The sequence below is a fragment of the Heteronotia binoei genome, chromosome 9, assembly GCF_032191835.1.
Source record: "Heteronotia binoei isolate CCM8104 ecotype False Entrance Well chromosome 9, APGP_CSIRO_Hbin_v1, whole genome shotgun sequence".
NCBI classification, from domain to species: Eukaryota; Metazoa; Chordata; class Lepidosauria; order Squamata; family Gekkonidae; genus Heteronotia; species Heteronotia binoei.
The window spans coordinates 27,609,425-27,622,102 of record NC_083231.1 but is presented as its reverse complement, the minus strand read 5'-3'; the positions used below and the strand labels follow the sequence as shown (position 1 = coordinate 27,622,102).

The 12,678-nt window shown below is 45.0% G+C and overlaps 2 protein-coding genes across 2 annotated transcripts in view; one reads left to right on the top strand and one right to left on the bottom strand.

Moving 5' to 3' along the window:
- SCFD2 (sec1 family domain containing 2) overlaps window positions 1–1,439 on the top strand; it is a 241,667-nt gene extending 240,228 nt beyond the window's left edge. Inside the window, exon 9 of the mRNA XM_060246351.1 lies at window positions 898–1,439. Within this exon, the coding sequence (XP_060102334.1) occupies window positions 898–990 (93 nt within the window). The 3' untranslated portion in view covers window positions 991–1,439. The remainder of the gene's footprint in view (window positions 1–897) is intronic.
- Window positions 1,440–4,844: 3,405 nt separating this feature from the next.
- Window positions 4,845–11,409, bottom strand: RASL11B (RAS like family 11 member B). The gene is made up of 4 exons (XM_060246376.1): window positions 11,083–11,409; window positions 9,915–9,971; window positions 7,818–7,894; window positions 4,845–6,386 (listed from the first exon to the last, which is right to left on the bottom strand). Exons 1-4 carry the CDS (start codon window positions 11,237–11,239, stop codon window positions 5,919–5,921), a joined length of 759 nt encoding a protein of 252 aa, XP_060102359.1. The 5' UTR covers window positions 11,240–11,409; the 3' UTR covers window positions 4,845–5,918.
- Between the last annotated feature and the right edge of the window lie 1,269 nt (window positions 11,410–12,678).

Sequence of the window (12,678 nt, the reverse complement as noted above, 5' to 3'; positions counted from 1 at the left end):
TACTTCAGAAATAAACAAGCGAATTTCAAAACATTCAGTTTCAAATTAGTTCTTTTGGAATTTTGTTATAATCGTCGGTGGTCCTGGAAAATGTTACATAGTTTCTAATAGATGGTATTTCTCAGTAACAAGTAAATGTGGCAGCTCTCTCCCATCTCAGATGTTGAAGGCAAGTCAAAATAATTCTGTTTTATATATTATACCTGTCTCATTTTTACCCCACCCTCAGAATGGTGTACATATTTATTCCTTCCTCCATTTTTCTGGTGAGGTAAGTTAGGGTGAGAGAATGTGACTGGCCCATGGTCTCCCTGTGGGCTTCATGGGGGTTTAAATCCCAGAACTTCCTAGTCCAACACCCCTAACCACAACTCCATCCACACATGCCGTATTCTGACATGTAAAATGTGTGCCGAAACTGACCAAGCTACAGATTCCTTATATTGCTGGTAATTTGCAATAAATCCACTTGTAGCTGCTTCAGTTATGACTGTTTTCTGAGGAAAAACCTCCAAAGGAAGTTTAGAATACTAGTAAGGGCCCAAAAGTAAAAAAAAAAAAAAATCAATAGTTATAGACAAAAGTACATATGTTTATTACAAAAATAATGTTTAAAAATCCTTGTAGGGGCTCCTTACTAGTATTCTAAACTTCCTCTGAATGTTTTTGCCAGGTTGGTTTAGTTTCTCCTCACCTTTCTTTGTGGTTGTACCGTATGCTGAGAAGCCAACAGCTCTAGCTAAGTTGTATTTGCCCACAGAAATGCAACTATTTGTCATTAGATAAAATCAATAAATTAAGCAAGTATGACATTTGGCTACCTCTTGTGGCAAAGATTAGGCTCTTTAATTGTACAGGTATATATCGGTATATATCTTTTTTCCCCCCTCCCTTCAGATAATTGTACTGTCCTCGGCGCTCCTGACTCCACATAGCATTCTTGAGTTGATCTTTACAACAGACCATCTGCGGCCGGACATTGGCATCTGAAGAGCAGAGGACCTGTCCGAGTCAAGCATCTGGTCCGGCTTGCTGAAAATATTCAACAAGACCCTCGTCTTCTATCCTTCGGGGCATTCAACTGAAAATAAAATTGCCCCTTGCCTTGATTCAGCCACTGAGAAAAAAAAATGGATCTGTTAGCTGTAAAGAAATTTATTTAGAACATGATAGCACTTGAAACTCTTTTTGTTACATCAGTGGCGTCAGTCCAGCGTTACTTCTCTCTGCAGTAATATCATATTTAACCATAGTTCTTTTATCTCCAGCTTGTTAACATGGGCTGCCCTTGCTGACAACTGCCAAGGGTAAAGATCTCCATATATAACAGTTTCATAGGAACTTTGTAGAACAATGAAAGAGAGCAAAAGGGTCTTCCATTTTTATAGAGAGCTTTTCTTCACTTTCTGCACCAGGCATGTCAGTCGGCTGGCTTGCGTTATAAGAATGGCAGACTTGGTCTTACATGCAGTATTCCCCGAGAGATAGTGGGCCTCAATGACTTCTTCACAGTCAGTGGTGCAGAGGATGTTAAGTAGAATATTTGGCAGATTTTATAATGGTAATCCATTTAGCAGTCAGTGGGCATCTCTTCAACAGGAGAAAAGCCTAGAACAGCCTGTTGGTAGCTTTCAAAAAGATCTCCATCTCCCACTGGTTTGAAGTGAAAACGTTCTGGATGGCGCTTAGCTATGTTCAGGCCTTTTTTTGTAGCAGGAATTCCTTTGCATATTAGGCTACACACCCCTGATGTAGCCAATCCTCCAAGAGCTTACAGGGCTCTTCTTACAGGGCCTGCTGTAAGCTCCAGAAGGATTGGCTACATCAGGGGTGTATGGCCTAATTTGCAAAAGAGTTCCTGCTACCAAAAAAGCCCTGGCTATGTTGGAGATAAATACATGGCTCTTAATGGCCAACCATACATTTGGACATCAAATGCCTGATGGTAGTTTTGAGGGATAGGCAGCTGACTGTCAAAATGAAGATGTGCATTTGCTCTGGCATTATCAAGAGTGAATCCTACCCCATGGTTAACATCTAGACTAATTTTTTTCAGGAGTTAGACCAGTAATTTATACATTCAGTAGAATCAAGAGACAAAACTTCTCTTCTTCCACACAGACGATTACATGTCTGAGCACTTTCCCTTGGGGAAAGCCCATGAAGAAAACTAACATGTCAAAAAGGGTTCTGCTTAGTTCTCTTCATGAAGAAAACATGCTAGTTTTCTTCATGAAAGGGGTTTTTTTCCATGGGGAAACTTGCATGTCAAACTAGCTTGGGAAAACTAGAATGTCAGAAAGGATTCTGCTTAGTTTTCTCCCTGTCATGCTAGTTTTCCATGTGAAAAATGTTTCATTTCACTGTATGTGTGCTTATAGCCAACGCAGTCTCCAGGGCACAGGGTTGGTAACTGGATACTCATAAATCCCTATCAATCCTTATTCCTCTCCATTTGCCTGATGACTCTAGTAGAGTAATCCAGGAAAAGCTTTCCCATTTGATCCTGCTGAATGTATTAATTAGCCCATGGAATCTTCATGGAGACAACGCAGGGAGCCCTTTGCTGGGCTAATTGCATGAGATATAATGGTTTCATTTCCTTGATTTAAGCATCTCTCTTTTATTATTGAGGTGTGGCATTACAGCTTGTAATAAGTTTAAATGCCAAAACGTATGGCCGGAATTTTTTTTATTACAGTTCATTTTTTGAATAAATTATAGAATTGTTCAAGATGAGTAGGTAGAGCCTACCCCACCAGGCTAAAATTGATTTTTTTTCTTCTTTTCTGAGTTTGCCTTATATTATTTTATTTCAGTAGTGACTGATTCTTCATAACTATAGAATGTAACTAAGCACTGCTTTTTTTCAGTGTAGCTTGTTCCAATGTTGTTACCATGTCATGGGGACCACTCATTTTAAGCCTTCTCCAACCTAACTTTTAGAAGTCTTTTCATTCTAAACCAGAAAAAAACTTGAGCTATAATTGCAAATTAGTTTCAGACCTCTTTATGCAGGGGGTGGAAAATCAGCTGTAATCTGATACTTCAGCTAGCAGTCAGGAACAAAGGCCTGTTTATAAAAGATCATTCAGAAGCACAGGCAGTTACCTTTGGGGAAGGGGGGGGAGCACATTTTATGTATTTATGTAGCCACTGGATGTTCCAGTATGGTCTGTTTGATAGACAGGTGACGAATCAGTCGAAAGCAGAACTCGTAGAGCTGTTTATCTGAAGTGCTTAGGAAGGAGAAAGACAATGACAGTCAGTCTCCATAGTTACCATTCCATTTTTACCATCTTGTTAATACTCTGTATTTTTTTCAATTATTCAAGCAATAAAGGAAACAAATTACAGAGGGGGTGGAAATTCCCTTACCCCTCATGTATCCTCCCTCAGAATTCTAAGATGTCATGTGATTTAATTTTCTGTCTGACTAGAATCTATTGATCGATGACTGGCCTGAGAATGTGAGGCGATTTCTGTCCTTGAGAAATTGCTCCATTTTACCTATGCCAAGCTTTTTGCTTCAGTCAGGACCCAAACTGGCTTCCCTTGACTTCATCCTCTTGTGGAGAAAGCCAAGACTTCACTGAAGCTAGGGCTTTTGTAGAACATAAAAGTGGGACCTGGTTCACAAGAACCCTCCATGTTTAGTGGGCTGTCAGTTTTTTTAAAGTTAATTGCCCTGTGCTGCTCCATCATTTTGGAGGCATTAACCTTCATTATAATCTTTCATAGGCCTCAAGAGGACTACAAATAATCTGTTTTATCCTATGATGTTGTTGGTAAAGCATCAATAGTGCAGTGTACTACCAACCTCAACTACCAATAGTGTCCTTGTACTACCAACCTCACAACATGCACTGTCAGTAATAACCAGTCCTGTCAAACAGATTCTGCCTTTTTCTTTTTGCAACCAGAAACGGGGCCCCGATCAGGCTGGAAACCAAGGGAGCATGTGTAGTATTTATCTCTCTTCTCATTTCCACACTCTGCATTCAAATCCTGCCCTGAAACAAAAGCCAGTAGGCATGGACAGTGGTACATCTTCAGGAATTTACATGCCCAAATTTTGGATATAGAGTTACAATGCAGGAGACAGTTTTTCTGGAGTACCATCATCTTAAGTTCTCAACCTAGATCCATGTTTTGTGAGCAACAGCGTCAAGACCATCAGCACTTGGCAAGACAAGAGTACTCATGTTCAAGCAATTTATGAAGTCCTAAATGCTATTCAGAAACTGTGTGAAACCTCTTTCCAGAGGAAAGCTGAAAGAGAGAGCAGGGCTGTACCCTACGGCTAGTACAAGATCTTGTGAGCTGTGGCAGTGATCTCCTATGACAGTGCCACTAAAAAGGTGTAATGGGGAGAAAAGGCCATTTGAGAGGCAGGTAGCTTTACAGGGGAGCTGCTAAGGTCTATTTGTACTGCAACATCTATTATTTGACAAAGACTCTGTCTCTTGGAATAGTCAAGCAATGATTACCTATGCTTGTGAAATCACAGACTGTTGTGGAGGAGATACAAAGTGAACTGGGACTGTGGCTCTGAATAACTGCACCATTTCCTCACCAAAATCATCCCTCGCCCTCCTCCTCATGACTGCTTTTCAGTTTGAATGAAAAAAAGAGTCCCAATGAAGAATCTCCTACATAACAATGTGCAATTTTGGCCCTGTGAGCAGTCATTGACTCACTTAACTTTCTATTTTAAGTTCTCTTTAAGAACTTTTTGATTTTGATGGCTTGGAGGCAAAACAACTGTTTGCCCCCTAATCCCTTCCTCAGTTTTAGCTTTTGGAAAACCTGGAAACAAAACAAATAACCACGACCAGAAAATCCTTGTTATATTTAATGCTGAAACAATGGAGAAGTTGTGTTCCACATAAAGAGTTGCTATCAAGTAAAAAATAAATAAGTTAACAGGTTAAGGGGGAAAAGCACAGGTGAGTTTTGTTGTTTTTAAAGTGCACTGGTATCAGGCTCATAGCCCTTTAAAACTCAAATCCTGTTTATTCTGTGAACCAAGTTTGACTATTCAGTTTCTGAAAACGCAGCTACGGCTGCCCAACTTACGCAACAGCAAAGGATCCCACGTGCTTTCACTGGAGAACAGTTCAGCCAAGAACGATCAGCCTCACAGACCACAGCAAACAATCTTTCTGGACTGGGATAAGAGGAAATCGCATCTGTGCCCAGAGCAATTAAGTGAGGATTTACAATACTACTAAACATCAGTCAATCCAAATCAAAAAGGTATCTGAAAAGCCACAACATTTTCATCAGATTACCAGTCTCTGAAGAGTGATCAAGACAATATTATCTCAGATAATCACACTCTAAACAATATGTGTAGTACAAAACGTCTGCAGTCATACAGTCAATAATGCCCATCCTGTTTTACACGGATGTTTCATTTGGCAAAAACAGTGTGACATTTGTGCTGAACGGCAGGTTAAAAAGCAACTTAAGGCTCACGGTGAGCACTAGAGTCAACCTTCATCCAATATCAAAGCAAATAACACACTGACAGTAAAAACACAAGTTGTTTTCCACTGAATGAGATGGCAGCCAGAGAATTTCTTCTCTGCTCCACCCTCTGCAGTTTCAAGTAATAGGATAATACACTGATCAGAATTATCCAGATTCTACCACAGAGCATGAAAATGTCCATTCAGCCAAAAAGTTCTGCTTTTCAATGTGAAAATCCATGCTCTACCACTTTTTCAGGAGCTTATTTGGGCTTCCGTGTTGTCCCTCCACTTCACAGCACTGTTATGTTGACAGCTGTTCAAACAACATCTGGACACCCTCCTTTGTAGGACACTATAGTGCCATAGACTAAACATTCCCAGACAGGAACTGTAGGAGTGTGCATTGGGAAGGGGGGAACCCCACCCATTTAGTCTGATCGTTCAGACTGAAGTGACAGTTCTCACTTTAGCTGATAAGGCTTGCTTAAACCTTCTCTTCAGGTCCTGCATGTTGGGCGACTTTGGTCTTGGAATGAGAGAGGTTCTTCTCTTCTCTGGGGTGCTGACGGACGGTTGCTTGCAGACATCTTTACAGAGGCTGTGGAAAGCATTGAAGACCTCCTTGTAGTTCTCGCTGACGGACACTTCGTGGAAAGTACAGCCCAACATGCTGGCCAGCTGGAGTCCATGTTGGGGTTCGACCTCTTTAATATGAAGGAGGTCAGTCTTGTTGGCAATGACTACCACAGGCACTTTGTTCCCGGGGTGCAGCTGCCGTATGTGCTGGTGGAAGTGACTGAGCAGTTCATAACTCTTGTAGTCTGTGATTGAGAAGACTATCACCACGGCATCTGCCCACCGAATGCATCTGTTTAGCTGTTCGTTACAGTCCAGACTGTGTCCGTGGATCTGAAAAAGGGGATTGCAGGAAAGTTATGCGGTCGCAGAGGAAGATCCCAAATAGTTTGCAACCTTTATTGCACTCATGGGATGGTGGAGACATAGAGTCCTCAAAACCTTCATTCACATCCCTTCGTAAAGTTTGTTGATTCAGCTGCAGGAGGGGGGAGGGAACCTACACGGTTTTGAAATTTGCCATATTCGAGTGGAAAACTGACCTGAGCAGTTCTGTATTCAAAGGGGGGGGAAGAGACTTTGTGGTGCCACAGAATGGGAAATTAACTGGCTAGACAGCTCGTCTGGGGTGGGGCGGTGGGGAGCAAAGATATAAGCTGGAAGCATTTAGACTTGGAGAGCTGCCCAGTTCAGAAAGGCAAAATTTGACCTTATCCATGGCTATACATTCAAACTTTCCATAAGAGAAGATTAACTCCTAACAAATTTTAACGAATTCAACTGCCAGTTCTGTGGCTTTTTAAAGTTTCTATTGTCTGTGTTTATGAAACTAAAGTTTATTACGCTGCAGCAATAAAATCTCTCTCTAGATTTCCAACACACTTCGCTAGCACAATAAAAAAAACCCAAGTGTTCCCCCATCTGCCAAGGAACTGTTCCGCACACATTAGCAAGTAGATCTCTGTATAAGAAAACCAGCCCTCCCAAACAAGCCCTCTGTGTCTTGGACAAAACTTCCATTGAAAGAGTGAGTTGTTTTCTTTTACTGTCGGGGGACTATATACAGAGCATATATCAAGGCCTGACTGTTTATAACACAAGCGACTACCTCTCCTGCTCTTAGTACCAAAATGGGCAAGGGGAGAAGGTTCAGCTCTGCTGATTAAACCTGCAGTCCTAGGCGCACTTACTTTGAGTTGGATCCAGCCAGGGCTTTCTTTGTAGAAAAACCCAGTAGGAACTCATTTGCATATTAGGCCACACCCCCTGACATCAACACTGTTTTACAGGGCTTTTGTAGAAAGAACCCAGCAGGGACTCATTTGCATATTAGGCCACACCCCCTGACATCAACACTGTTTTACAGGGCTTTTGTAGAAAGAACCCAGCAGGGACTCATTTGCATATTAGGCCACACCCCTGACTACAAGCCAGCCGGAACTGCGTTCCTGTGCATTCCTGCACAAAAAAAGCCCTGTATCCAGCCAACTTTGTCACTCAATTTCCCCCAGTTCTCCTTTCTACAGCCCCTATTTCACATGGTTATTGACCATGCAGATCCTGTGATTCCCAGCACAGTCTTGTGCTGTCAAGGGACCCTTTCTCCCATTTTCACCAGTGGAAAAACTGATTGGATCCAGGCACGTGGGAGCAAGGTCCAGTGAATTCAGCGTGACTTCTCAGTAGACATGTATGGCATCATGCCACTGTAAGAGGTACCCAAAAACTGAAGCAGCATTTCAAATTGTGCGAGGTTCCACTCACCTGTACGCCTGGCGTATCCTGGACTTGTATTGCAAGCATCTCTCCATCAATTTCAATTTGCCTGCTGTACAGATTACCTAGCGACAGGAATAAATTTCATCACTCTAAATTCACAGATGAGCAGCTATAACGCGAACAATAGCTGTTAAGTGTAAATGCATTAACCTCCCACATATAGGACCAAATTAGCAACACAGATAACGGGGCCAAGACAAAGTGGTTTATGTAGGCTAGCTTGTAAATTTTAATTGTATAAGCAAGTTGGTAGTAACTGTTAGGAGCGAAAGGGTTTATGAGCTGTCTGGGGTCTTTTTACAGGAAATGCAAGGCATGCTCCAGCCAAAGTAAAAGCACTTGTAAGTCCAATTACTCTAGTGCCAGAGTTAAGTAGATGTTTAACCCTCCTATTCAAATATATAGGGGTTGGATCATTTCAGCTTTTCTGCTAGAGATAAAGGGAAGAGAAGAGACTCCTTTGAGCACAAAAAAAGGCTGTAGTGGGAATCATGGGACCTATATGGACAAAAGCCATACACAACAGGGGTTGCACTAAGGAGGAAAATTGGATGCGATTGCATGACAAAGCTGGTTGGATCCAACACAATGGCACAATCTGGCTGGGATATTCTCCACTCGTCTCCATCTTCTTCACCAGGAGGGCTTTTGCTTAAAAGTTCCCTACTAGCGGACCTGATGGTTTCAAGATACCAAAGGGGCATGTGCTGACTTGTTCCTGTCTGAAGCATAAGGACTTCTGGGGGAGCAATTTTTATGCAGTTGGCATTTTCTCAGGCCATTTGACTGACACAGCTCTACTCAATTTCTCTTAAATTGGACATGGGTTAAAAATAAACTTTACCGTTGCATGATATAAGGGGGTGGGGGCAGATGGTATCAAAGGTAGGTCTACGGCTCAGAGGTAAACTATCTACTTTGCATGGAGAAGATTCCAAGTTCAGTCCCCAGCATCTCCACTAAAAAGGATCAGGCGACAGCTGATGTGAAAGCCCTCTTCCTGGGACCTAGGATAGCTGCTGCCACTCAAAGTAGAGAGATAGGCCAGTAGACTGTCTCAGTATAAGGAAGCTTCATGTATCCATGGCATTTTCATCTAAGAGGTTTTTTAAAGTTTGTATGGCTGATTCCTGGTTATTTTTTTATTATCCACTGATCTGCTATAACCGGTGTTCTCTCTAAGCTGAATTAGTGTGAGCTAGCTCACAGGTTTTTTTAGCTTCTGGCTCACACATTTTTGTCATAGCTCAGGAAGGATGGCTCCTGAGCAAGTTAATTTATGCAGCAGTTCACAATTTTAATGGCTATAGCTCATGAAGTAGAATTTTTGCTCACAAGACTCCATAGCTTAGAGAGAATATTGGCTATAACTGGAAGTACACGCTTACTACTGCGCTGATGAATACATTGTATACATTCACATACATTTTACTATTTCACATACATTTGCTGGACTGGCCCATGCTCTGAACAGAACTAGAAATCTTCTTCCTTGAGTATATACATTACTATTTTGTCAATGTGATCTACAGGACATCTCAGGAGGTCCTCTTGTACTATCTTGCTTTTCCTGGGGCATAACAAAGCACTTTGGATTTAAATCCAAATTTGTTTCTACAACTAGTCCTGATCGCACATAAAGAGAGGAATGAAACTAGGTTATGGGGCTTAAAACCAGAATAATTCACTAGAATTAACTGTATTTTATAGTGCTAGGGTGGGAAGACGTGCGCCAGAATGGAAAACGAGAGAAAGACTTCCAACAGTCCAAGAATGCACGAGATCCGACTCCCCACTTTGGCCAAGATGAGAATATAGGTGACATAATGGCTTTCCCCAATGGTTAAAATAAGGGAGCCCGCGTATTCTTTTTGTTCTCTTACGATAAATAGCTTCCCCTAATGCTGTGCACAGCCTGGCAGACACTGAGGTTCCAGTGCCTGAGAGTGAGTCTTCCAATCACAGTCCTATTGTAGGATTTAGTTTTCAGGGAGTGAAAAGAGCAAAAAGCTCATTGGCCAGACCACAACACAATAACAACCTGTGAACACAAAAGCATGAAAGTTCCGTGCCAGCTCTTACCTGCATTGCGCTCGTAGTCCCCGATGAATCGCTTGGTGAGAAATCTCACCACTAGAGCTGTGAAGAACAGGAAAGGGGGCAGATTTAACATTAGGAGTACCACTGGGCACTAAAGATTATTTCACCAAGCCCATCCCCGCAGACCCAATGCACGTGAGCACAGAAAGCCGAGCATATCATTTCCTAATGCTGCATCATGCACAACAGCAACAACTAACAGATGAAGCTCAGGTGTCTGAAGAACTTTAGCTTTGAAGGGCGTTGCACTCTGGCTTGCTAGGCTGAAGTTTCTGGCTATAAAATGAAGTCCCCCACCTCCTTTCTTCCAAGGAATGGACAGACCTTTCAGCATCTTTCTAGGGACATTGCACTTGCAACCCTCAAACCCAAGAAACGATTCACTACCTTTAAATAATGCAAAGTGGTGCTTAGGCACAGAACCCAAATTCCCCAGGTACGGGAATGGGGATGGATGCCTGAGGAACAGCAAGCCACTGTACACACTCAGTCTCCAGTTCCAGTCTGGCAACTTTCTCTCTTGGAAAGAAAAGCTTTATTCAGAATGTAAGCGTTCGTGTGCTCTAAGCACACTTCATCAGACGAGGAATCAGGTAAAGTGAGCAGAGCTACACAGAGCTGGTAGGCAGTGGTTTAGAATGCAAAATGGTGGAAAATGTGTGCTTAAAGCACACGAAAGCTTACATTCTGAATAAAACTTTGTTGGTCTTAAAGGTGCAACTTGACTCCTACTTCATTCTACTGCTTGAGACCAACACCGCTGCCCACTTGGATCTATCTGGAAAGAAAAGCTGTTCTCCCTCTTTCCCCCTAGCGCGGATTGCAGCACTCCTAACCGGCCAGAGTTTCTCCAGTCTGAGTTGACTTTTAACGGGCTTGGGCTGGAGTAACACCGCGCAGGATCGCATTAGAAGCGCGGCTGGATCTGTGCCTCTCCCTAACCGCAGGCTCTTGCAAAGTTCTCCTGATCCCCATCCCATCTCCCTGCTTGGGGAGCGAGCGAATCCTTGGCACCATGGGCTGGGAGGGGGGCGGAGGGTCGATTCCCGATCCGGCTCCTGCCGTGGTCCACCCGGGCTCAAACCCCACCCAAGCAACCCCCCACCCTCTCCTACCTCCCCCCCCCTTTCTTCTGCCCCCGCGGACTCACCGGTCTTGCCCACGCCGCTGGCCCCCACCACGGCGATCTTGATGAGGCGGGGGCGTCCGGCGGTGCCCCCCAGCCCGCCGCTCTCTCCATGGGTGGCGGCGGTGCTTCCCGCCTGGGGGTACTCGGCGATGGTCCCCATGTTCTGGATGAGACGCATCGCAGCTGCCCCCACCCCGGGAGAGGCGAGCAGAGCTGCAAAGGCGCGGGGGACCCGGAGGGCTCGGCGAGGCTGCAGAGAAAAAGAAGAGCCCGCGCTGCCACGACCACGCGAAGAAACCGGCTTCTGCTCTGCTCTGCGCCGCCCCAGCGCGCCGGCGGTGCTTTTCTGGCCGCTCAAGCTCCGCCTCCGGGTTCCCGGGGAAAGCGCCTCCCCTCACCTAGGCGCGACCAATGGAGCCGCCGCGTCCTGCCGCCTTTGCCTTCCCTCGCCTACCAGCAGCTCCCAGTCTGGCCGACGGCTGAGCGCGCTTCCCTTGCTCTAGCTGCTGGAGCGGCCTCTCCAACCTGTTGTGGCTGGCTGGGCTGCCTGCCGCTTCATCCCTTTGGAGGGTGGGGGAGTGGGTGGGTAGGGGACACTGGGTGGCTCTCAGGTAGAGTTGCCAATCCCCAGGTGGGGGCAGGGGATCCCCGGTTTGGATGCCCTCCCCTCGCTTCAGGGTCATCAGAAAGCGGGGGAGGGGGGAAATGTCTGCTGGGTACTTCATTATTCCCTAGGTAGGCCGATTCTCATAGGGTATAACGGAGAATTGATTTGTGGGTGTCTGGGGAGGGGGCTGTTTTTTTAGGTAGAGATACCAAAATTTCAGCATAGCATTCAGTGCCTCTCCTCAAAACACCCTCCAAGTTTCAACAAGATTGGACCAGGGGATCTAATTCTATGAGCCCCAAAAGAAGGTGCCCCTATCCATTATTTCTAACGGAAGGAAGGCATCTAAAAGGTGTGCAGTCCCTTTAAATGTGATGGCCAGAACTCCCTTTGGAGTTCAATTATGCTTGTTACAACCGTTCTCCTGACCCAACCCCTAAAGTCTCCTGACTCCACCTCCAAAGTCCACTGATATTTCTTGAATTGGATTTGGCAACCCTACTCTCAGGGCCAGAATAAGAATGAGGCCAAGTAGGCCCCCACGCCTTTAGGGGCCCCGGGCTGACTCCCCCCACCACACACACCTGTTTTCCTCCTGCTTGCAGCCCTCCCAGCCTGCACACATAGCCAGCAACTGAGCTGCTCTTTGCTCGACTTGCCTGGTGCGGCTGCCACTGTTGCCATTGTCTCTCCCTGCCTCTCCCCCGCAGCTTTGTCAAAGGGGCTTTTGAGAAGGTGCCTGCAGGCTGAGGCAGGGGGTCGCAGGTGGTGGGTTTGCCGCTCCAACTCTGAGATAATTTGCGAGGGGGGGGGCTGAGGTTTTGACTGCTTAGGGGCCTCCGCAGGGTTTAATCCGGCACTGGTGGCCCTTCCCTCCTGCCCTCAGAGCAACTACCTGCATGGATCGGTTGCAGAAGGTCCGGAGTCACTCGCTCCCCACCCCCCCACTGTGCCCACGAACGAACACAAGCCCAGGCGCTTCTGCGTCCCCTTAAAAAGGCTGGTTCGTG